Raw genomic sequence first — 26358 nt, 5'->3', positions numbered from 1 at the left:
CTTTATGTTTCTGTTAAATATTTTGTGAATATAATTTTTTATGAAAACTGTATAAATTCTTGGTACTTAAAAAAAAGTTTTGTAACATTTTTGTATGTAATGTATGTTTTTATATGAATATCTATTAAATGGAATAGAGTTTTTATATCTGAATAAATGTGTTAGTATAATTTTTTTAATGTCAATTACCTTCCCTCTTGCTTGTTAGAATTGTGCTATTATTCACACACGCGTTGCAGCGTCATGCCTGGTTGCAGTCTTCCGGGTTCTCGCCTGATGTCCAAGGCTCGCTCATGGACATGCCCTTGGTTGGCTCCTGCCTCTTTGGTGACAAGGCTGACAATGCCCTGGAGCGCAGTAAAGACTCGTGGGCCACGGCCAAGTCTTTGGGTCTTTCCACAAAGAACTCTGCCACGCCTGGGTTTCATTCTGTTCATTGGCCAGGGCAAAGGCAACCAAGCACGCTCCTCCACAAAGCCTGTGCAGAACCAGCCTCAGTGCGGCCGCGGACGTGGATTCCGCAGCGGTGGGTCTGGTAACCAGCGAGCGGGTCAGTCCACCTCCGCTCTCTCTGCTTCCGAAAGATACAAAAAGGGGCGAAGACATCAAGCGGCAAATCCACAACTTAAGGCAAACATACAAAAAAGAGGTTTGGTCCGCAAAGACAAAACACCAAACTGAAATCTGGCAACAACTATTAGAAGCCAGCAAATCCAATAACAGGACATTTTGGGCAGAAATCAATAAAGTAGCTAAAGGAGCAGCCCACGCCTTTATTGCAAACATACTACAGGAAGATTGGATCCACCACCTAGAGCAAACTCAAATGACCAACCCGCAAGCAAGGAATCAACATCACCTCACTTACCTACTCAAAGAAAAGCATGAAGAAGATCAAACCTTTGATGAAAACTGGAGCACACAATGCCAAGTCCAAATGGTCTTGAAAAAATTGAGGTCAAAAGGTGCGCCAGGCCCGAACGGCTTCCCCAATGGGCTCTTCAAACACGACCAACTGTTTTGGGAGGAATACCTTACCCCACTGTACAATCACGCCTTTCAATCAGGAAGTATTCCCCTCTCATGGAGCGGGAGTATTTTGCATCCACTCTTCAAAGCAGGCGTTCGAACAGACCCAGCGAATTACAGACTGATTGCGCTTATTGATTGTAGGAGAGTAGGGTCTGCTATACTATAGTCAACCCAGATTTTTGCTTTTTGCTTCACTGGTTTTTGACTTTATGTGGCTGTGGGCCTGCCAATCGGACCCGCAGCCTGCTGTTCTCTCTCTAAATTTATGCCAAGGCACTTTATGTGCCTTACCAATTGGAACATGGATCACCGTGTGAGCCCCTGTACAGTGTACCCTAGGTACCCAGGGCATAGGTGCATCCAAGGCCTACCAGGGGCTGCAGCACGTATTGTGCCACCCCTGGCCTGGCCTTACTATTTGACACAACTGGCTGATCACTCAGCTGGGGCAAGGTGGTGTAATCACCCTTTGCTTTAGGTATAGTATCTCTATATCTAACCCATACAAGGACACACAGTAACCTATAAGTCACTCCTATGGCAGGCCTTATCAATCCTGGAGGCAGAGTGCTTGGTTATGTGTGAGATGGTGCTCTAGCATGAGCTGAGCCTGTCTGCAGCTTTCGGAACCATGTCCTTTAGCTGTTTCCTGATAGCGGCATACCATATACTCTTAAGTGCATTATGAACCTTGAGGTTAAATGCTAACTCTGGTTTGACATTATCAAACATGTTGAGTAAGGTGTCATATGAATTGGAATACTACCCCCTCGCCAATTCTGGCGACGGGGGTAGTATTCCACCCTTCTAGAGGGACACGACATGTACAGAACCTGAACCCCGGTTAAAGTTAAACAGAGCCTCAGCATCACAAAATGGATGCTGCCACCACAGACACAAGTCTGACCTCCTGCTGCGGGGGAGTCCTTCCAGTGAGGGAGGCTTGGACAAAGGGTTTCCTGCCTTGGGAGGTGCTAGCACCACCCCAGACAGGATTTTGTGTATCTGGTTAGGTAGGGCTGAATAGAATCAGACATGCCCGGGGCACACAAGGTGTCCCCGTGCATAGGCCAGTTCAAACCGGTGCTGGGGCACCCCAGCTCTGGCGCGAAACTGGACATAGGATAAGGGGTGTAACCACCCCCTTCCTGGACCCACCCATAGGAGGGACCTAGTAGGTAGTCCAGCCCCTAGAATTGGTTTAAAAGTAGGAGCTGAGTCCCAAGACGACAGATTACCCTGAAATTCGACTCAAGAAGAAGAAACTCTGGACCTTCGACGTTCTGCTGCTCAGAAAGCTGAAGAATCTCCCTCGTGGCCAAGGAGTGGCCACCCTGTGAATACAAAGCAATACAAAAGGGGATGATGGACGGAGCGTTTGAGCAAATCAAACACTCACCCCAGTCAACTGATCTGGGTTTAATCCATCACCAATCTTTAGCTCACTCAGCCACCCCAGTTCAGACATGACCATATGCAAATCAGTCTGACCCTGTGCCTCATGGGAACAGTCCATCCCGAACTGCCAAGCCATGTCTTCCCTGGACCGGAAACAAGCATTCTGGGACCGGTTTCGGATTCATAATCCTCATCAGCCAGGCTATCTTGAATCCAGTGGCCAATTGAGCAAGGGACTCACGTCTGAGCATACCCTGCCAACTTAGGGCAAACAAAGCAATACAAAAGGGGATGATCGACGGAGCGTTTGAGCAAATCAAACACTCACCCCCTATGAATACAGGCACCATCCAGCGATGAACGACTGCTTTGCCACCGCCTCCCGCCGGAGCCCGAGCCCAGAGCCTCACAAGAACTAGACTCCCAGACATCTAACAGCCCGATCCACAGTCCCTGCAAAGCTGAGACGAGTGGAGGCGACCTGAGACGTGGGACCGGACCTCTCGGAAAGTCCACGAGAAGCTGACTGCGCAGCACCTGAGGCACCCTCACCGCTGTGCTTGGGGTCTTGAGAAGCCCCACCACCGAGCTACATTTGCTCCAAGGACCAGCCCTCCAGCTCTCACAAGATCTGCGTGGAGCCCTTTTGCTTTGTTCCACTCGACGCGCCTACCCGGTTACTAGTCCGTTGGCTAGTGGCCATTTTGGCGACCAAACGACAACTTTCCAACGCTGGTCTGGTTGCTCCAGACTGGCCCTTGCTGCTCTCAAAAGCAGCAACCCCTCTGACCTTGCTGGTTAGAGTGAGAAGCCTTCTCTGTTTCCTGCGTGGCTTGCATTAGCCAAGGCCTGTTTGCTCCGATCAAGAAGCCGACTCCGCTATCAACTAGAGCCTACGTGGGACAGCTTGTGAGTGACTCCTGGTCGTCGTCATAGTCGCCTAGTCCACGCTGCTGAAGAGACAAGCTTCAAAACATCACCTGTTGGCACCCGACAATGCCTGGTTCCTTCCTGGTTCCACGCCGGTCACTGGCTAGTGACTGTGAACATTGTCCCCTCTGCTTTCAGGTCTTCACCACTTCAGATCCACCCTTGGATCCACCGGAACTCTTCACATCAGGTCGCCTGCAGCATCAACACTCCAAACCTCCATCTGAACTCCTGCAAAATCCTGACACACTTTGGCTCCACTGCACCCGCTTCCTGTGGGTGAGGTAACGCTGGCACTCCGGTGCCCCCGAGTAGTTTAACACTCCTAGTGTCCAGATTCCAAAGGGTTAAGTCCTAGACTGACCGGAAGACTTCCTACCTTCACCTTTAACACTTTTACGCATCCATTGACTTCAATGTGAACTGCTTCTAACTTTGTGCACTGCAAACCAGATCCCGTGGGCCTCCTAGTTCCTAACTTGCGTTAGTACAGCATAGCCCCAGCGATTCCCAAGGCCCTAGGCCTTACTTCCTTTCGACTCGTGGTACTTATACCACTTCTTTAGTATATGGTTTTAGGGGCCACCCGGGTCTATCCATATTTGTGCCACTTTTGTATACTTATCTATTGCATTGTTTTAACGTGTTTGCTTCTGTGCTCATAAAGAGTTCAGGGGACTATTTGTAGTAATAAATACATATATATTTTGAATATATATCCTGTGTGGTGTCCTTTCACTTGGTGTTCAAGGGGTTACATATGGTAATACAGCTGGCTTCACATGCCAAAAGAGTTTAGTCTAAGACTGCTTTGTCCACGCTACCACTAGGATAGCTGGTCTATAAGGTTGACTTACAACCAATCACCATAAGGGTTGTTTGAACTGATAGAAGGTGGTCACTAGAACTAGTGAACATCATATATCAGGCCAACTTCTCACATTGGTGGGTAGCGGTGGGATTTGAGCTTGCTGTTGTTTTACCATTGTAATCTTTGCCAATACCTTGTGAAAGATCATACAGGTACCTAGAGGTACATATAAAAAACAAGATAGTATATTTAAGTTCTACTGAACTTAATGTTGTAGAGGATAGGGCTTAGCACACCCTGACTACAACTACTAGAGGGTTTAGTAGGAGAACACATACAGTAGGTAGATTGCAACATATCCACCTCACTAGAGCAAATGGCTGGCACTGAAGGAACCAGTGGGATTCCAACTGTGGAGGGTGACCAACCCCAGGCGTCGTTCCACAAAAACAGTATACGCCTGCAGGTGGAACAAATTTGTGGCATGGTGCACAGCAAAGGCTGTGGATCCACACTCTGCCCCCTTTCAGAGGTTCTCCTCTTCCTCCTTTCTCTTACCCAGCAGGGCTCTGCTCTGGGCACTATCAAGGGCTACCTCTCAACCATTTCAACCTTCTTAAGGCTTCCTGATCAGCCTTCTCTTTTCAAGTCAACTGTTGTAAATAGGTTCTTGAAAGGCATCATGCACATGTTCCCTCCTGTTCCTTTCGTGATGCCTCAGTGGGACTTGAACTTGGGTTTTACTTATTTGATGTGGACTCTGTTTGAGCCACTTCACAATTGTCGTCTTCGTCTTCTGACGCTCAAACCTGCTTTCCTGGTTGCTATCACCTCTGCCAGAAGAGTGAGTGATCTCCAGGCACTTTCCTCTAAACCTCCTTTCCTTTCTGTCTATACAGACTAGGTTGTTCTAAGGACTCGTCCTTCTTCCCTGCCCAAGGTGGTTACTGTCTTTCACATTGGGAAGTCCATCACCTTGCCCACCTTCTTTCCACCTCCGCATTCCTCGAAAGAGGAAGAGGGTCCACCGTCTGAACCTAAAACGAGCGCACTCTTTCTACCTCGACTGCACACAACAGTTCCGGGTGGATGACCAACTCTTTGTTGACTACGTGGATGCTAAGAAGGGACGGGACGTGCACAAGCAGACCATCTCTCGTTGGGTCGTTTTGTGCATCAAGGTTTTTATTCCTTGGCTAAAAAGGATCCTCCCTTTGCAGGACATTTGTCAGGCAGCTACGTGGGCCTCACTGCACACGTTTGCTAAGCACTACTGCCTGGACAGCCAAGTCCGGAGAGTTCACTTCTTTGGCCGTTCCGTTCTCCAGGACTTCCTGGTGTGATCTTGGTTCGCAGACCCACCACCGGGGTTGGTATTGCTGGGGTATCTATTCTAATGTAAGGAATCCAACTGAAATGTTTCTTTCAGATGCACAAGTTACTTACCTTCTGTAACAATATATCTGTAAGAAACAGTTAGTTAGTGTGAGAAGTTGGCCTGATATATGATGCTCACTAGTTCTAGTGATCACCTTGTATCAGTCCAAACAACCCTTATGTTGATTGGTTGTAAGTCAACCTTATAGACCAGCTATCCTAGTGGTAGCGTGGACAAAGCAGTCTTAGGCTAAACTCTTTTGGCATGTGAAGCCAGCTGTTTTACCACATATAACCCCTTGAATACCAAATGAAAGGACACCACACAGGTTGTTATGAAAATAAACAATATATTTATTACTAACAAAACACCTCTGAACTCTTTATGAGATCAGAGGGCTAAGCACATGACAAGACTCTTAAGAAAAATACGTTAAGTTGCACAAATTACAATGGTGCCCTAGGGGCACGACAAACCATATACTAAGTAAATGGTATAAGGAAATCGATAGAAGGAATGGAGCTGTCCAGGGGCTGTAGGATCGCTGGGACTACACTACCCTAACCTTAGGTAAGGGGCAGGAGGCCCACGGGACGCGTGTGCAGAGTGGGAACTCACACGCAAGATGCGTAACAAAGTCAACGGACACTACAAATTACGAAAAGGTAAGTATTAGACAGTTCTGACTAGTTGGGACTAAAACAACTGGATACCTGAACACTAGGAGAGTCAATCTACCCTTGAGCACCGAAATGCTCTCGTTGCCTCACCCACGGGCTGCGGGTGCATAGGTGTGAAAGTGTGTCGGGTTTCTGCGTTGAAGTCAATGGAGCCTTGAAGAAAAGATGCTGCAGGCGACCAGGAGGAAGATGTCCGGAGCGATCCAAGGGTGGATCAAGGAAGATGTAGACCTGAAAGCAGAGGGGACAATGTTCAAAGTCCCTAGCCAGTGACTGGAGTGGAACCAGTAAGAAACCAGATGCTGTTGTCGCGATCAGGTGAAGAGTGGACGCTTGACTCTGCAGCCACGTGGACCAGGAGGTGTCTTCGACGACCAGGGTGGAGGCACGAGCTGTCACACGCAGGCTCTCGCTGTCGGCGGTGTTGGTTCCGGATTCGGCATCAAAAGGCCTTGGCAAAGGCAACCCACGCGGTGAGTGGAAAAGGCGCCTGGTGCGGACCAGGAGGGTCCGGGGTGCTTCTTCTTTGCAGGGAAGCAAGGGCCAGTCTGGAGCAACCAGACTTGTGGTGTAGATGTTGTGGTTCATCGTCTAGAGGCCACTAGCCAGCCGGGAAGTTACCAGACAACGCGTCGAGCAGCAATCAAGCAAAAGGGCCCCACGCAGATCTCGTGGATGCTGGAGGGCTGATCTTCTGTGCAGGAGCTGCTCGGAGCTGGGGCTTCTCAATACCCAAAGCACTTTCTCGAAGATGCCTCTGAAGTCGTGCTGGAAGCGAAGTGCAGTTTCTTCAAGATGGCCAGTCCCGCGTGTCTCGTTGCACCCACGGTTCTCAGCTATGCTGCAGATGTAGGTAGAGGTCAGAGAGGTCTGAAAGTCCGGGTCTCGTCGGGCTCTGAAGTCTGGATCCACCAGGGAAGACGACAAATTGAACTGCTAAGACGCTTGATGGTGCCTGCTTGTGCAGGGTGGTCACTTCTTGGCCACAAGGGAGATTTCTTCAGTCTTCTGTGGCAACAGAACGTCGAAGTCCAGAGTTTCTTCTTTTTAGTTTAAAATCAGGATTAATCTAATCTGTAATGGGACCAGCTCCTACCTTTTTTCTCCTAAAGGGGGCTGTACTGTGACTAGGTCCCTCCTCTGGGTGGTACCAGGAAGGGACCCTATCCTTAGTCAGGTTTCGCGCCAGAGCTGGGGCTGGAGTGCCCCAGCAACTGGTTTGTACCAGGGTATGCACAGGCTCACCTTGTGTGCCCCAGGCATGTCTCATTCCTTTCAGCCTGTCCTACCTCAATACACAAAATCCTGTCTGGGGTGGTGCTAGCACCTCCCAAGGCAGGAAACCCTTTGTCCAGGCCTCCTTCGCTGGAAGGACTCCCAGCAGCAGGAGGTCAGACTTGTGTCTTTGGTGGCAGCATCCATTTTGTGATGCTGAGGCTCGAGTTAACTTTAACCAGGGTTCACAGTTACATACATGTCGTGTCCCTCTAAAAGGGTGGAATGCTACCCTCGTCACCAATTCGTATGACACCTTACTCGACATGTTTTGATAATGCTATGCCAAAGTTAGCAATAACCGCGAGGATTATAATGCACTTAAGAGTATATGGTATAGCGTTATCATGGAAACGGCTAAAGGACTTGGTTCCGAAAGCTGCAGACAGGCTCAGCTCATGCTAGAGTACCATCTCACATAATCCCAAGCACTCTGCCTCCAGGAAAGTGAAGGCCTGCCATAGGAGTGACTTATAGGAGGATATGTGTCCATTTTAAGGTTAGATATAGGTATACTGTATCTAAAGCAAAGGGTGATTACACCACCTTGCCCCTGCTGTGTTACCAGCCAGTTGTGTCTGTTTTGGATGGCCAGCCAGGGGTGGCCTAATACATGCTGCAGCCCATGGTAGGCCTTGGGTACACTTATGCCCTGGGTACTTTTGTGTTTATATCTAGGACCCTAATTCGATATTCCAGATTCATGCCCTTGTGAGGTTATAATCAATAATATCCTGATAAAGGCATAAGAATCAGATCCATATTCAGTAATAGCCCATGCAGTCCAAAGCACAGCACGGCTACTCCCATCGACTCCTAGAAAGCACAACGCGTTCTTTAAACAAACCAAGCCTCCAGCAGCCGGGGAAAATCCCCCCTGCTTTTGTTTTGATTTGAACAAGAACTCCTGAAGTCCATAAAGAACTGTTAGTTCTTAGTGACGTCTTATGTCCAACCTTACGTCAAACCCGGCACCTTCCAGGTATAAAATACCAACAGTTGCCTTAAGCAAACACACAGTGGTTGGAGCAGAGCGGCCATCTACTTGCCCGAGAGCCCAGCTGATGCGAGAGCCCACGGAAGCTGCCCCTCCCGTTTGACGCACTTAGAGAGACGCTGTCTTTTTCTCCAGCCGAGAAAATCCAGCTCCGGTGTTTCCAGCCTACTCTTGCGGGTGGCTGGGAGATCGAGTCCTGAGGAAAGAGATACCAGACCTCCCATATTCTATTACCAAGGTACGGAGCTGACTAAACCCTTAAGAGAATTCTTGATGCAGATTCTTGGCAAAACAATCTTAAACAACTTAACTTAAACTGCTACTTACTCATCCCTTCCCAAGTATTAGGCTTAGGTCAGGTACACCGGGGTAGGCTTAGTTAGAAGCACCAGTTGAGTACGTTAGTCAATGTATTTATGTATGTATATATTTCATCCATTTTAAAGTATCATATGGCTAAGAAACCATATCAATGCTTTTACAGTATTATTTCCTAATAGTACTTTTACTGTACGTTTTTTACTTTACTTTAAGTATTGCAATTGTGGCAATTCATTTCTCTTGCATGAGAAAGAAGACTGCTCTATAAATAACACCTTTTATTGAAAACGCCCGTCTCTCTATTTCTCTGCACTCTGGTGAAACTAAGTACGCACGATTGACTGAGCGAAATAGCTGTCTATTGTTTTCACATGACTCTAGAGATACACTCTTATTCTGAGGTAGCAAAGTTGTCATGTTTATGCGGTTGTCAGAAACTGAATCCCTTCTTGTCTGAGCCAGAGATGTTCATCCCTCCCTATTCATTCAAGAAAGTTTCCAGTGACCTCTGAGCTAGTTTAACATAGTCAGTAGAGACCTAGATGACCTCAGTCCTACGTCTACACTGCTGTTTGTTATTACAATGCGCAGAGCCTCTTGGGAAAATAGGAACTACACTACAGTACCTATGGTACACTGTACAAAGAAATGCTATGTCCAAGCGCTTACTCCTTCTGTGCCCTAGAGCCCACTCCACATGCAAAAAAAAGTTGCAACCTTCACTTTTCGGGGAAATATCCCTTCAGCGGGTAGCTACAAAGCTGCCACTTGCTCAACATAACTCACCTGCGACAAGCATTACTGTGCAGATGTTCTAGCACTTAAAAGGCTCGAGTTGGATGAGCTGTCCTCGGAGCACTGCTTCAGGAATCTGCATCATCTGCTCGCTAGCCACTGCTTTGGGGAAGAACTTCTTTACAGTTTATCCAAGCATGTGCATCCACAGACACACATGCTACCACCAGAATATGTTACTTACCCTGTAACCATCTGCTTGTAGTGTGTAGTCCTGTAGATGCATCTTCGCCCACCCTCTTCATGGCAGCCCAGTGATGAAATCAAATCTTCTCTGTTCCCTCTTTACACACTCTGTCTTCCACACGGTTCTCCCTCACACAACTCGCCCACTGACAGCGGAAAATAATCTGAGGTGGAACCAGTGTGCTGGTCCATTATGGTGCAAGGGCTGAGTCACAACAGATTTTGTTACAAACATCTGGGTTGAACTCTAGGTGGCGGTAGAAGGCAGAGCATGTGACTCAACAGCATTACACGCTACGAACAGCGGGTTACAGGATGAGTAACATTTTCCATAATGTATGTGTAGACGTATATGTAGATATATTTAAATATAGACATATATGTAGGTGTGTGTGGTTTGTATCATACAAATCATAATTGTGCAGATGTATGCTTTTATGTATAATTCATCATTACTTCTATTTTTTCACAATTGTACCAGGTGAAGCGCCATTTGGATCCACTGCCAGAGGGCTACTACTACAATGGAACACAGTTTGTGAATTTTCTTGGTGAGAAAACAGATTATCATCCATGTATCCTTTCACAGTGAGCAACTTTTAAAGCATGGTCACCATGGACATTTTGATGGCCTCTATTGACTGTAATGGTGGTAAAAATGTGGGAAGTTTGATTTTATAGATTGCGTTAGAATTTGATAAAGGTGGCAGAAAATGTCAGCGTGCAGAAGTGGCGCCTTTATAGGCTCCACACATCACTTTCAGAGTGGAACGGCTTCAGTTCAGAGCCGAACTGCGCCACCTTCGGGCAACCAGAGCTACTACTTCTGTCTTTAATTCTATCATTCTATCATGCCCCTCGTTGTTTCTTTCAGGGTGGCTTCCGGTCTATCAGTGCCTAAGGGGTTGGATGATTTTTAATCAACACTGTGGTGTTGGACAGTTTGGCCATGTCTTGCCTCAGTCCCAACCTCCCTGAGTTGGTGCATAGGTATTGATACATTAGGTGAGGAATTTGCAGGTAAGTTTCCATGAGAAGAAAAGGGTTATGTTAGAAATGTGGATTTCTAGTTGGCTAAGGCTTGCGCCAAAGCCAGGCAGAAACCACCATTCTACGTCGGGGCAAGGAAGTCACCCGCCAAGATAACCCCTGCTCACCCCCTTGGTAGCTTGGCACGAGCTGTCAGGCTTATCTCGGAGGCGATGTGTAAAGCGTTTGCGCGCGCACCCAGCAACAACACCCAAGGCCCACCACAAAGGAAACTCCACACAAGGTTATATATAAAAATAGCCTTTGTATTATACCAAACACATTAGATAATAAACACACACTTTACAATGTGCCATAGGCACGGGCAGAATTTACAGGGGATTATGTACATGGGACAGGGCCACGTGGGCCACTGTCAGGAATAAGCACTTTTAGAACTAGCACTTGGTAGAATTAGCACTTTGTAGGAATAACGCTTAGCACATAGAACATATAATAACTGTAGCACACAACCAGTAACCACTGGTAAAATGTAAGTACCACCTACGCAATCCTAAACACCTTAGGCAAATATCACGCAGGGAATCATAAACTCTAGGCAAGAAGCTTTACACATGATGCATGAAGACACATTCAGAGGTATAGGCCAGAAGCTTCACACATGATGCATGAAAACACATTCAGAGGTATAGGCAAGAAGCTTTACACATGATGCATGAAGACACATTCAGAGGGGTAGGCCAGAAGCGTTACACATGATGCATGAAAACACATTAGGCAGGTAATCACATTTGCGCAAAGATCACATTGGGCAAAAACATGTACCCCACGCAAGGGCCCAACACATAAACTGTCCCCCAGGCCAACGTGGCCTCTCAGGGGCTGAAACGCCCTGTGTCCAGCAAAGTCAGGGCAGGCTGCGCAGGCAGCCAAAGGAGATGCGCAAGGGCCTAAACGATGCAGCTGCCCACTAAGTGCTGGGCAGCTGCGGAGCTGAGCCTGGCACCAGCGTGCCTCCTGGCTCTTCTTCTGGGGCTCTAGAGAAGAAATGCCCAAACACAACGTGGGAGCCTCGTGGGCTCTGGAGAAACAACTGGAACCTCAGGAGCCTTGTGGCTCGCAAGAAAATGCTTCCCACTGTGGGGGGAGCAGCCCGCTACCAGCCGGGCCGCTCTACCTCCCGAAATGCCCCCCAAATGTAGGGATTAACGTGGGAGCGGCCTGCTGCCTCCCGGGGCCGCTCTGCAACATAAAGAAATGCCCCCGACATTGGAGTCCCCCCCTATGGGGACTCAGAAACCAAAATGCCCTTTTTGTTGGAGCCTCAGGTCTCAGAATGCCTCAATGTCCCCAGGAGCCTCTTGTGGGCTCTGCAACAAAATAATGCCCCGACGTTGGAGTCCCCCCTCTAGGCACTTGAAATCAGCAAATTCCCAGGGGCCTCTTGGGAGCGGCCCGCTATTCAAGGGGGGCCGCTCAAGGGACATGTAAGACCCACCCAGAGGCCCTCTCCTTACCGGGCTCTATCGGGTGGACACAGCGCTCTCCTCTGATGGCGGCCGGGGGACTCTGGCTGCACGCGGGGCTCTCCTCTCGGTACAGAGCCCTGCCAGCCACTGCAGCACGCCTCCTCTGGAGCTCTGGCCGCACTCGTCTCCCTGCTTCCGGGGCCTTCTCCGGATGACGTTGTGGGCGCGGGGCTTCCCTTGAGCAGCGGAAGTCCCGCCCTGCGTTGGGCTTCATCCTGCCTGACTTCCTGTGGGCCGGCCGGGGCCCGCGGTGGGGATCTTCTCTTCTCTTTGTGGGCGCAAACGAGGGGTAGGCACCCTCGCCAATTGATGAGTTCCCTGGCGGGGTGGGCACCCGTCAGGGTTTAAGACAAATAAAAAGAAAAGTACGAATACGCGGGGTAGGCTCCCACTAGGCCGTGGGAACAGATAAACGGGCAGAAATACCGGGCACTAGAACATATGAAAAGAAAGCGCTCCCAAGTGCTAGGGGGACAAATCCAGCGCTCCCAGGCGCTGCAGGAATAAAGAAGTAAGAGCAAAGCGCACCACAGCGCTAGTGTCCCCCAAAGTCCAGCAAAAGTCCTTCAGGAGGGGCCGGGGGGGCAAAGGCTGGGCCCAGGGGCCAGCTTGCAATAAAGGCGGTAACAGTTACCAGGAGCGCACAGCGGGTATAGGTAAGTACATATGATCAGTGATAGTGGTGCTCAAGGGGGATAAGAGCCGGTTACCACGACTCAAAGTAGAACCAAATGGCTGTACAACAAATTCTAATAATCCTCCAAGCACTCAAGATATCAATGAAAGTCCAATTTCAATAAAGTCTCTGTCTTCAAAGTCTTTTCTTTATTCCTTCTTCCTTTTTCCAACAACAGCCAACACGTGTTTCGTCCTGTCAGCCTTTGACAATAGACTTCTTCAGGGCACGTAAAAATCCAATTCTTCCTTAGTTCAAATCAGTCCAAAATAAGTTCCATCTCCACTGCTTTAACTCAATTCACAAATTAATGTATCCCGTAGCACGGGTCATCGGTAATCTCTTCAGTCAAGTAATAATTTGATAATTCTGACTATGTAGTAAAGTCTCACTATCAGTTTTCGGAATATAGTCGATCAGTATCCAGGTTCATTTACGCGTATCTGCCTTGAACCACTCTCCATTCGTTCCGCGTGCTAGCTCACAGGGCCCTCCAGGCAGGGAGGCAGTCCCAGTGGCGGTCCTCCTGTCGCCCAGTAGCAGCAGGCCCCCCTCCAATTAGGATCAGGCAAGAGAACACTTTTCAAGCGGTCACAGCCCCTTTTTATGTACACATTTCCTTTGTCTATGTCTGTAGGGTGGGGGGAAAAACAGTGGCAGCTGGTTTTGGAGCACTCTGATGTGCTCAGCCCCTCTCACCATTCACTAGTCAGGCTAGGGACATCAGTCGCACCACAGGGGGCGGAGCCAGCATTGTGTGGGGAAATCCCAGCCCTATTCAGGGCCCAGGTGCACTCCTCCCTCACATCAATCATGCTGATCTCTCCACTCACCACTGGGGCAGACCCATCCTGACTCTTGGAGCCAGGCTCACCAGCCAGCTCCAGCCAATCGCAAGCCAGACAGCCAATTCATATAAATTACACAGACATGCCAACTTCTAGAAGTGGCACTTCCACACTAGACACAATAACGCAGCACACATCATCTCGCAGCATTTGATCACACGAGTCCGCGCATACCAAACTCGAGCTTGCACTCCTCACGCATTAGGAACTACCATGGACACTCACATTCCCCATGCATTCCTATGGGAGGGCAGTCCAACCTTACCACATGACCACACTTTACCCTGGGACACAGTGGTAAAGTGCGCAGAAGCCAAAAATCACTAACACCAAGTCACAATTAAAAGCAAGAAGTTTAGGGGTGAACCTGCCAGAAGGGCCAAGTCCAACAGGTTACTTAACTTTGGGAACAGTCTTTCTAGTGAACACTCTTGTCTACTCTTGCCTATCTGCTCGGAAGTGGATACTGTGATACCAGTAAGGTAACTAGTTGGTTTTGTGCACGGCGTTCCTTTAAGTTTGTGACCCTCTTCTCTGCCTCAAAGTTCCGACGGGGGGAGGGGTTGGGGGGGGGGCAGAGCATTACATTAGAACTGACATAAAAGCACCAAGTGGTGTCAGATGGCTCCATAACATCATATCCAAGGAGGTGTTTGAGACTGCTTGGAACCATGGCATGTGCGCGCTATTTGACATTTTCTGAACTCAGTCTGCTGCTTGAAGGACCTTTCTGAGGTGATGCATTTGCAGGAACACTGATGTTCATCACAAAGATAGATCCCAAATGTGAGTAACTTTGTTATGCTTCAATTATAAATGCCTTGGAAATTTAGGGCCACTTTGCTCCCAGGAGACACTGAGTAGACAAAACTCTGCTCGCCCCGCAGATGCACCATCTTGGGACTGTACAATCCTTAGAAGCTCGAATGTACTGGAAATGATTCTCTGCAATTGTCACAAGGAAGTGGCCGGCACTTCCACTGGAAATCAAAACCGAACAAACCTTCATGATCTTTAGGAAAAACGTTTTTCAACTGGGACTAGTTTGGGTCAATATATAATGAATAAATATTATTGTTTATTTTAACTTTTCAGCAGGACTCCTGTAGACAAATGTTTTTTAGTGCATGCCATGTACTACCATCAGTGCTAGGTCCGCGTGGAACCACCTGGCTTGCATACAGTTAGGGTGCATTGATCTTGCAGACAGCATTGGATTTCATCATGAGGAGGAAGAGTTAAGAACAGAATCCAAGTTCAATGCGGTGGTAATTTAGCACCACAGTAACCTTCCCACATTGAGAATGGCTCATCCACACTATGCAGGTGGTGTGAGTAACCCTAGTAGAAAAACTATTGTTCCTCTTGTACTGGGCAACCTGTTCAGTTAAAGTTGTCACAGTCCAGAGAAAGGCTGTCAAGCATCGGAGCAGAGTGGATTTATGATATGATCCCTCTCTGTTTATAGTGAGACTGTTGTATTTTTAGTAGAGTACGCTTGTATGAATGTTGAGGTTGCAAATTGCCATTGCACAGAAGGGCCAAGCCAGTCTCTCTTTCTCTAGAGAGGAAGTCAGTCATAGCGCTTTTCATTGGATGTCTCTTTAACAGTCTTAACCTGATCAGGTTGGATCCCCATTTTCATCTGAGCTGAGTTCATCTCCATTGTTCTGCATGTAGCACTTGATATGAAGCACATCCACCAATCAGTGAGTGGCGAGCCTTACTCCAAGGAAAAACAACAAAGAACCCACTCAGTGCTGGGCTCACATCAATTTCATCGCCCCATCTAACGGACGTAAAATAACTTATTTGTGCATCAGAATGTCAGACCAGCATCCGGGCCAAGGGTTGACAAACCAGTCCCAGCTTCTCTTGAGGTAGTCCAGGACATCATAGCTCAGTGGGGCACTCCTCCGGTCGACTTGTTCACCTCCTTGGAAAATGCTCAATGGCGGCAGTTAAGCGCCATCCAGTATCATTTGAGAGGAGCCTTGGGGGACATGTTTCAATTGAAGTGGAACTTTCAGCTGAATTTCGCTTTCACCCCCTTACCCTTGGTTCCTGTGTTTCGGAGGAAGATTCACCAAGACTGGGCTCAAGTCATTCTCATCACTCCAGATTGGTCAAGAATGGTGTTGTATGCGGACCTTTTGCACTTCCCTGTTTGTTTTCCCTTCAGGTCGGCCCATATCACCCAGTCAAGAGCAATGGTCCTCCACTACAACATCTGAAACCTCCACCTACATGCTTGGAGATTGAGCAGGAAAATCTGAGCGCATTTCAGCTTCCATTGAAGGTGGTAGATGTCATCTTGTCAGAGTGTCGAACCCCCACCAAGTTGGTTTTATCAGGCAGATGGGGCAACTTTATTACAAGTTGTGAAGACATTAATGTGGACCTCTTGGACGCCAAAATGTCACAGGTCCTGCAGTATGCTCTTTCTCTTGCTAAAAGGGGTTGTGCGATAGGCTTTGTCAAGGAGTACTTAGAAGCTTTGTATAAATGAATTTGGCTGCCAGAGCAGCCGTGCCTTTATAAGTCTCCCATTGTCATGCTTCTTCTGAAGGGGTTGACAAATTTGTATCCTCCATCCCCCTTTGTTGTGCCTCAGTGGGACTTTAAATTAGTCTTGACTTTTCTAATGGGGACTCCAGTTGAGCCCCTACATAGTTGTCCCTTGAGGATGTTGACTCTCAGAAATGTGTTTTGGTGGCTATCTCCTCCGTTGAGCAAGTTGCAAGCTCTCAATTTCCGTTCTCCTTTTACCTCTTTCTTCCTGACCAATGGGTGTTGCAAGTCAGGGCTACTTTCCTGCCAAAAGTGGTGACTCCTTTCTACCTGGGTCAGTCCACAACCCTCCCAAGCTTTAAGCCCCATACCGCGGAGGAGGAATGTTTGCATCAGTTGGATTCTAATTAGGCAGTCTACTTCAATGTGTACCACACCAAGGAAATAAGTCTTGATGACCAGCTCTACCTTGTATGCAGCAGTGCTAAGAAGGACACTGTCGAAATGGATCATCCTACGCATCAGAAACTGCTGTGTCATTGCTAAGAAAGAAGCTCCAGAATCAGGGCTCATTCCACTAGAGACTTCCACCATTGTCAGAGACGTCCCCATTGCATAGATCTGCAAGCAAGCGACGTTGCCATCCCTACACACTTTCACCAAGCTTTGCTGCCTGGATTCTGAGGTGCATGGGGAGTTCCAGCTCTAACCATTCATCAGCCGTTCTTCAGGGATGGGGTATTACTCTGAAATCTGTTCTAGAGGTGAGGAGTCTGCAGGTAGTTATCCATCAGAAAAAAAAGTTACTTACCTGCGGTAAGTAGACCACTATAACACCCTGTGAGGTAGTTACATGGTCTCTGTCTAGGAGCAATACCTTTGGGGCTTTTTGTGAATTATTGTATGGTGTTCATCAAACGCTGTTTCATTATGGCTAAGATTTATGCAATCAAAAGGAGTCATTTGACTACGGATATATATGTTACTTAAAGTGCGGTTGTTTTTTCACTTTAGACCACTCTAATACCCTGCGATGACATTTACGTGGTCCATTCTAAGACACTGTTGGGGCCCCAGCTGACATACTGATCAGAGTAATCCGTAATTTTTAAAAGAGACCACATCCTAGAAATCGAACAAAATATGTGTCCGTAGCCCTTCACCAATACTTTTGTTTTAGTGAGACACGTACCCCTGGCAATATGTAGATAAGAGAGTCTCAAGCACTCGATACGGTTAAATCGAATATAAATCCTTCCAAATCGTTTTTTGACAATCATGGGAAGCTTTGGTGCACTTAATTTAATTTAAATCCACATTAAAGATTTCCTATTTCCAAACACCTAAAACATAAGAACAATAAACAATTCGTCCCAGTAACCACGGCAACCAGCGTAGTCTCTCTACCATTGCCCTCGTGGTCACGTGGTGCGGAAGTGGTTGTCTTCCATTTCCAACGTACGCGAGCTTGACACTGCCGGAGTGACTGCAGAAGGTGTAGGAGGAAGCCGGGGACGAGGATTTCTGACCCGTTTCCCCAGGTAGGAATGGGCGATGCTCTGCACGCTTCCCCTTTGTACCAATCAAGCAATGTTGGTCCTTCCCTTTTACGCAGTTACCTAGCCTAATTCCAAGACGTTTCCCCCTCTTTGTAGCGACCGAGTCAGAATTGAACTAGGATCCAGGCCTAAATCGGGACGCTACCCTTCAGGTAATAGCAGTGGCTGTGACGTGCCGTCTTTTGAATTTTGAATGTTTAATTTCCAATTTGAATTTATAATGCGTAAGCTTTAATCTAACGACGGCCCACATCCATTCTATTCCCTTTAGATACCAAACAATAAAGAGGACCCTCAACCTAGTACAAGGTAAACTCACTGAGTCAGTGATGCGATATTGTCAGTTTAACCACACATTAGTGTTAATCCTGAAACCATGTATATATATTTTTTTAGGAATGTGTTTTCATTAACGTGATTCTCAAACACCGATTTTTGGACTGCTCCAGCATCCAGACATAAGGTAACCCCAAAATACCGGCAGCAGTGTCTATGTAATGCCTCTCAGTTAGGTAGACTGTGTAAATTACCACGCACCCCAAGCAGTATTCACATTGAATGCCCGAGATTGGTCCAGTATCTCTGCAATTCAATTAATTTTCAATGAGTGACCAATAAGGGGAATACTTAACTGCTCCACTTTAGAGCACCGTGTTAATCGTTTTCTGTGTAGACTCTTCCAATTTGACCTATCAGTTCTCATCCAGGGGATACTCATCAATAGTCATAATCTATGAATAATCCCCGCCCATGTGCGGGATCCCAGAGCATATAGAAAATACATATAAAAATATATGTATATATATGTGAAACATATATTTGCAGCCTAAAAAACATTTCCTAACTGGCAAAAGTGCTGCAACATTACATAAATTAGCATACATACAGTAGTACTCTTCCAAACCCTAAGGAAGAAAGAGAGCAGAAAACATTTGTATACGACAATGCTTTATTGCCATAGGAAAACCTGTAATTGCAGGCATTTGCCAGTAGGCTGCAGTAGAGTATAAAGCAAACAAAGAAAACTGACACCTTGCCTTTAAGGCATTAGAGTAGGGGTACCGTGCCTTTAAGATCTGAAGGCAACCCCCTGCTCCCATGGTGCACCACAGGTGACAGTTGGGTCAGTTCTTTTTTCCGGCTCCTTCTGTGAGGATCCTGGAGCTTGAGCTCTTCAGTTTTCAACTGAAATTGGTTTTTTGAGAGAGTTTTCTCAAATTTTTCGACATTTGTTGAATAAATAAGGCTTCTCATTTATTTTTCTGTGGTAACCCACAAGAATTTCCTGTCAGAATGCCTGCTCTGTTTCGGAAATGTCCTTCTTGTGACAAAAAGATGGCTCTGACTGACCCACATTCTGTGTGTATTGTGTGCCTTCCATCTTCACACATTCCTGATCAGTGCCATCACTGTAAAAAACATAAAAGTCGGACTCTTCGCGACAGGGAGAAGATTCGACTTCATGCCATGCAGGAGATGGACAAAAGTCACCAGGTGGGTGCTTCCACAGCCCCTAGATCGTCTCCTACAAGCAAGCACGGCCAAAAACGGTGTCATTCCACCTCTCCTGTCTCCAGAAAGAGGAATGAAGGTCGAAGAACTCCGTCGAGGTCGCCGTCGAAAAGGCTCAGATCATCTTCACAACGTCGAAGATCTCCGCCGCAGTCAAGTAAGTCGGCGTCGAGGCGCCATGCTTTGGGCTCGAAGTCCATGGCTGCTGCTACATCTAAGTCTCCGTCGACGTCGAGGCTTCCGTCGACGTCGAGACACTCTCCGCCACCCCGGAAGGGATCGGCGTCGAGAGCTAGGACGGCATCTAGGTCGCCGCTGGCTAGCGGGCTGCCGTCGAGAGGGACTGTTAGATCCCATCCTTCGACGTCAAGGAGGTCGACGCCGAGGCGACGCCAGGAAAGGTCGCCGTCGACGCGACGTCGAGGAAGATCATCTTCGAGACGACGTCGAGAATCGTCGTCGAGTCGACGTCGTGAAATACCTCCACCTGATCGACGTCGAGGGAGATCCACGTCAAAGTCTCCGGATGGAAGTCGAGGTTCTCAGTCGAGCCTTTCACAACGTGATTGTGAGGAGGAACTCACCGATGTATCTCCATGGGCGGTTAAACCCAGTTTTTCAACGACGGATCAAACAGGTCGGTCGGATACCGAGAGTCCCGATCCCAACTCTGAAACTCCATGCCGTCTTTCCGTGTTCCTACAGGGAGCCAACGGTAGTCAGGACCCGGAAGGGGTTGGACATGACCCGGGAGGTACACCTAGAGAACCAATGAAAAGCCGAGTTTACGGGGAAGAAGGCGCGTCGGGTTGGAAGGTGGAATCAACGGAGAAGACGCCAGCGGAGGAGACGGAAACCATTCAACGGATCCAGACCAGTGTGCCAGGGCTCCGGAACGAAGACGGCGCCGAAGAGGAATCGGACGAACCGTGGTGTGAGGACTGGTGGAGTCCCCCGGAGGATGCTGGAGAGCGGCCGTGACTCTGGAGAGTTACGGCAGGGCCGGTGAGTGGGGTGTTACAAGGGACTGAGGGTAGAATACGGAACGGTGGTGTTAGAAAACCGGTATTCTGATTAATGAATGTGCAACTCAGTTATCCTGACATATTGTTTGTCCTGAACGTAGAAGTTTGGTTTAACTGGTGAACCTTTTTGTATTTCGGGACAGTCATACATCTTCTTAAAAGTAGATATTGGTTTATTCATATAAACGTCGATTACGCATCCAAATAGGGTGTGGTGATCAAGTTCCTTTATTTTTGTACCTATTACAGACTGTACCAGTTTATGACCATTGTAGGTCGTGACAGCCCACCCTTAGTTCAGTCATTTTTAAGTTCCCGTAACTTTTGGTTAAATCACACGGATCTCCCAAGAAACAAACACTGTGGTGTGGTGACGGTAAAATCCTGTACCTTTACATAGAATCAGTGATCTGATGGCCCCTTTCTTTTCCGCTTCTTTTATGAGCCTCCGGGGAAATCCTGAGTACTCCGAAGACGAGGAGCCGGGAAACACACCTACAACAGCCCTCCTTCGAGAAGAAGAAACGCCGGAAGATATTCACACTGATTCACAAACCTTTGTTCCTCAATCTGTTATTATTAAACAACCTATTCGAAACTATCTTCAGCCTCCACGCCTGTTTATCCGACCTGCGCTCCCACAGTGATCTATCACCGTCGAGAGCATCAAGGCACCGCTCGACGCCACTAGTCACCCAGACTTCTTCGACGTTGAGGATTTCGCCGTCGAGGGATAAAGTGACGGCCTGGTTCTAAGACTTCAGGAGGAAAATCATCATCTCCTGGCTTGAACATCGTGCAGGTCTCCCCAGAATCTTCGCCCAGATCTGCGGGCAGCTTGATTTCTCAACATCCTCAAGGGGCTGTATCTGGACAGAGTAGTCCGGGCTCGGATTACTCCCGTACATATTCCCCTTCTAAGGCAAAGACTCCAACCAGACCATCTAGATCTGCTCGGAGTTCCAGGATTTCACCCAGGCCGAGATCTCGAGTCAGATCACGTTCTCCAGTGCGGCCAAGGACACCTGTCAGACCAAAATCTCCAATCCGGCCAAGACCGAGGTCTCCATCAAGACATCGTTCTAGGTCCAGGGGCAGTCATAGCAGGAATCGTGACAGGTCCCATAGGAGGCGGCGTACAAGATCTTCCACTAGGTCGTCCTCGACTAGGTCTTCTTACCGAGATTATTCTCCGACCTATTCCTCTACGCCTCCTTCCCGAGTCTCTCCAATTGATGACCTTGCGACTTTCTCCGATATACTGGTCAGGGGAGCCAAAAAGCTGAATATCACGCTGCACACTCCAGTGGTTCCCACTTCTGTGATTTTTGATACCCTCCGTCACTCTACAGCGCCCAGGCCTCTACTGCCTCTGGTTCCCGGCCTCCTAGAACCAGCTATGGCTGCTTTCCTCACACCAGCAGTGGTGAGATCTGGTCCATCTCGGATAGCCAAAAAGTACAAGGCCCCTGCAGAGGATCCCTTGTTCCTCAGATCGGATCCTCCTGCGGATTCCATCATTGTGGCGGCTGCCATGAAGTCCCATGCAGGCTCTACTTCTTCCTCAGTACCACCTGAAAAAGATAGTAAACTTATGGACTCTTTTGGTAGGAAGGTATGCAACACCTCTTCTTCCTTTATGAAGGTGGCTAGTGCCTCTGCCTTGCTTGGAAGGTATGACAGGTCCCTTTGGGACTCCCTGACTCGCTTTACAGACAAGCTCCCCAAGGAAGATCGCCAAGATTTTCTGGAGACTTTACAGGAGGGAGGCCTGGTAGCCAATCAAGTTATTAGCGCCGCCGCTCATGGCTATTCAAGTGGTATTTGTTCCCGTCGTTCGGCCTGGCTCCGCCTGACAGGGCTTAAACCAGACGCCCAGAAGAAGATTTTGAATTTGCCCTTCAATGGAAAATCTGTTTGGTCCACACACGGACGACGAAATGTCCAAAATGAAGGCAGAAATGGACACCGTCAAAGCTGTGTGATTAGAAAAGCGCAAGGAGTTCAAGAAACGCTTTCGTCAAGGAGACAGGAAGTCCTTCCAACAGAGGGTTCAAACCCCTCAGTGGCAATCCCAGTCTCAGCAGAAGACGCAGTTCCAGCAGCGTCGTCCTGGCAGAGGAAGAGGGGGCAATAACAGACAGCAGCCCTCCTCAAAGCAACCTCCTAAGCCCTGAGCCATTGCTTCCTCCACGTCTGTTCACCACTCCGGTGGGAGGGAGTGTTTCTCATCATCTGACAGAGTGGGAATCCATTACAAAAGACAGATGGGTGCTGAATATTGTGCAGCATGGTTACTTACTGACGTTCAAATCTCCTCCTCCGCAGGTGTTCCCCTAATTGTAACATCTTCCACGTTACAAGACTCAATTGCTACAAGACGAAGTCTCCGTCCTTCTAGAGAAACTGGCCATAGAGGAGGTTCCCTCACCTCACAAAAATCAAGGAGTGTACTCCCGATATTTCCTGGTTCAAAAACGAAGAACTGTCAAAGAATACAGGCCCATTCTAGACCTTCGAAGGCTAAACAAGTTCATACGAAAAGAAAAGTTCCGTATGCTCGCCCTGCACCAGATCTTCCCACACCTTCATCAGGGAGACTGGATGTGTGCCATCGACTTGCAGGACACCTACTTCCACATACCAGTGTCAATCAAGCATCGGAAGTTTCTAAGGTTTCTGATCGGACGTCGTCACTACCAATATCGAGTGCTGCCGTTTAGCCTGAAATCTGCACCTCGGACATTCTCAAAGTGCATGGCGGTGGTGGCTGCTTTTCTCCGCAAAAGAAAGATCTTCGTCTATCCATATCTAGACGATTGGTTGTTGAAGAGCTCCACCCCGTCGCTGCTTCAGAACAATCTGTCGTTCTGCCTCAAACTGATGGAGTCGTTGGGTCTTCACGTCAATCTGAAGAAATCAGTTCTCAACCCTTCCCAGCGGATCCACTACCTGGGTGCTTCTCTGGACTCACTTCAGGCAAGCGTGTGTCCTTCGGAAGAGAGGTTGTCATCTATGCTCCTGAAGGGTCGCCTTCTTCTGGACAATCAGGCCCCCACAGCCAGACAAGTGTCCTCTCTTCTGGGATCGATGGCTTCATGCATTTACATTGTGCCCAATGCTCGCCTTCACATGAGACCTCTACAATAAGCCCTCGAAGATCAGTGGTCTCAGAGGTCGGATCAGTGGGAAGACCGGGTCTTGCTTCCTCAAGAAGCCAGGGACTCGATCAGATGGTGGTTGAAACGATCCAATCTTCTCCGAGGAGTGCCATTCCATCGTCCTCCTCCATCTCAGTCAATTGTCACGGATGCCTCCCTTCAAGGCTAGGGTTCTCACATGGACCAACTCCAAGTTCAAGGCCTTTGGTCCGAGGTAGAGCAAGGCTACCATATCAACTTCCTGGAGCTTCGAACAGTTCATCTTGCTCTCAAGTGTCTTTATCCTGCTCTGCGCACCAACCACCTCCAGGTTCAGACGGACAACACGACAACTATGTTCTATCTGAACAAGCAGGGAGGCACGAGGTCAAGAGTCTTGTCTCTGGAAGCACAAGCTATCTGGCATTGGCTCCTAGCAAGAGGCCTATCCATCGTGGCCGTTCATCTACCAGGAATTCAAAACGTCCAAGCAGACTGCCTCAGCAGAATCTTCGTAGAAGCGCACGATTGGGTGCTCAACGAGGAAGTGGTTCAAGAGGTTTTTCGGTGTTGGGGCGTACCGGACGTAGACCTGTTCGCAGACGCGGCCAATACAAAATGCCCCGTCTTTGCTTCCAGGTTCCCCCAACAGGGATCACTGGGGAATGGCCTTTTTATCAGCTGGTCTCAGACGTTACTCTACACCTTTCCTCCCCTGCCTCTGATCCCGGCGGTGATCCAGAAGTTCTACAGGACTAACACCAGAATGATCCTGATAGCACCAGAGTGGCCACGCCAGTGGTGGTACCCCCATCTTCTTCAGATGTCAGAGGTTCCTCACCGACGCCTACCATGCCGTCCAGACTTGTTGACCAAAGACCAGGGGAAGGTGTTGCACCCCAACCTTCCTTCCCTTCGCTTGACGGCATGGCTCCTGAGGTCATCCAGTATGGACATTTAGACCTCCCAGCAGACTGCATGACTATTCTTAAAGAATCGAAGCGACCCTCCACTAGGAAGTCCTACGCTTTCAAGTGGAAGAGGTTCTTCTTATGGTGTCGTGAGCACTCTCTTGACCCGGTACATGGCCAAGAGCAGGTGATTCTTCCATATCTACTGCATTTAGCGAGATCAGGCTTGAAATACCCCTCCATCAGGGTTCATTTAGCTGCCATCACAGCATATAGGAAGTCTCCTAATCAGACAACTTTCTTCCTTATGCCTGTAGTTAAAGATTTCCTAGAAGGTCTGAAAAAGTCTTCCCACCGGTGAGGTCCCCCTCCCCTCCCTGGGAGCTTAATATTGTACTGACTAAGCTGATGAGTGCTCCTTTTGAGCCTATCCATAAGGCCTCTTTGCAGCACTTGACCTGGAAAGCTGCCTTTTTAGTGGCGATTACCCATGCCCGTAGGGTCAGTGAAATCCAGGCCTTGTGTTGCAAGGAACCTTACACAGTTTTTCATGCCAATATTGTGCTTTTAAGAACGCACCCAAGTTTCCTGCCTAAGGTAGTTTCAGACTTTCATATCAACCAGTCTATTACCTTACCTACCTTTTTTCCTAATCCTTCCACTCCCCCGGAGAGGTCATTACACTCCCTTGATCTCCGGAGGGTCCTGAAGTTCTACTTATCAAATACCCTGCCTCTGAGAAAGTCTGACCGGCTTTTTGTTAACTATGGCAGTACTAATACTGGCCTGTCAGCTTCCAAAAGGTCAATTTCTCGCTGGATTGTCTCCTGTATAGCTTTTGCTTATCAACTAGCTAACAAGACCTTGCAGGGTAAACCACATGCACATTCTACTAAAGGGAAAGCTTCCACTGCAGCTCTCCTTCGTAATGTTCCTATTTCAGAAATTTGTAAAGCGGCAACTTGGCGGTCTGTCCATACCTTTACCCGCCATTATTGCCTGGACTCAGATACTCAGGCCGATGCCAGAGTAGGGCAGGCCTCTTTAAGGAACTTATTTGCATAAGATGTATTTGCAATATATGTCTTAGTCGTTCTCTGAAGTTTTTATACTTCTTGCTCGTCCGCGAGACTTTGGGTATGAGCTTGCTAATCTATTCATAGATTATGACTATTGATGAGTATCCCCTGGATGAGAAGGATTAGTTACTTACCTGTAATCCTAGTTCTCATCCAGGGGTATACTCATCAAAGTCATAAGCTCCCTCCCACCTCCCCGGACGAGCAGAGTTACAAAGTTATGAGATGTTTTATTGTGGATCTCCTCAGGTGTTATGCACCTCCAAAAAGAACTGACCCAACGGTCACCTGTGGTGCACCATGGGAGCAGGGGGTTGCCTTCAGGTCTTAAAGGCACAGTACCCCTACTCTAATGCCTTAAAGGCAAGGTGTCAGTTTTCTTTGTTTGCTTTATACTCTACTGCAGCCTACTGGCAAATGCCTGCAATTACAGGTTTTCCTATGGCAATAAAGCATTGTTGTATACAAATGTTTTCTGCTCTCTTTCTTCCTTAGGGTTTGGAAGAGTACTACTGTATGTATGCTAATTTATGTAATGTTGCGGCACTTTTGCCAGTCAGGAAATGTTTTTTAGGCTGCAAATATATGTTTCACATATATATACATATATTTTTATATGTATTTTCTATATGCTCCGGGATCCCGCACATGGGTGGGGATTATTCATAGATTATGACTTTGATGAGTATACCCCTGGATGAGAACTAGGATTACAGGTAAGTAACTAATCCTTATGGTACCTCTTTCCTGTTGTAGAGACCACCTAGACAGTTTG

The 26358-nt window shown here is 48.0% G+C and overlaps 1 protein-coding gene across 1 annotated transcript in view; it reads left to right on the top strand.

Annotated features, from left to right (window-relative positions):
- Positions 1 to 26358, top strand: part of DNAAF9 (dynein axonemal assembly factor 9) — an 816325-nt gene that overhangs the window by 768293 nt on the left and 21674 nt on the right. The window contains exon 36 of the mRNA XM_086964303.1: positions 10285 to 10378. Within this exon, the coding sequence (XP_086820429.1) occupies positions 10285 to 10378 (94 nt within the window). The remainder of the gene's footprint in view (positions 1 to 10284; positions 10379 to 26358) is intronic.

This window comes from Lissotriton vulgaris, chromosome 3_2 (genome assembly GCF_964263255.1).
Source record: "Lissotriton vulgaris chromosome 3_2, aLisVul1.2, whole genome shotgun sequence".
Lineage (NCBI taxonomy): Eukaryota > Metazoa > Chordata > Amphibia > Caudata > Salamandridae > Lissotriton > Lissotriton vulgaris.
This window is presented reverse-complemented; position numbering and strand designations above follow the sequence as displayed.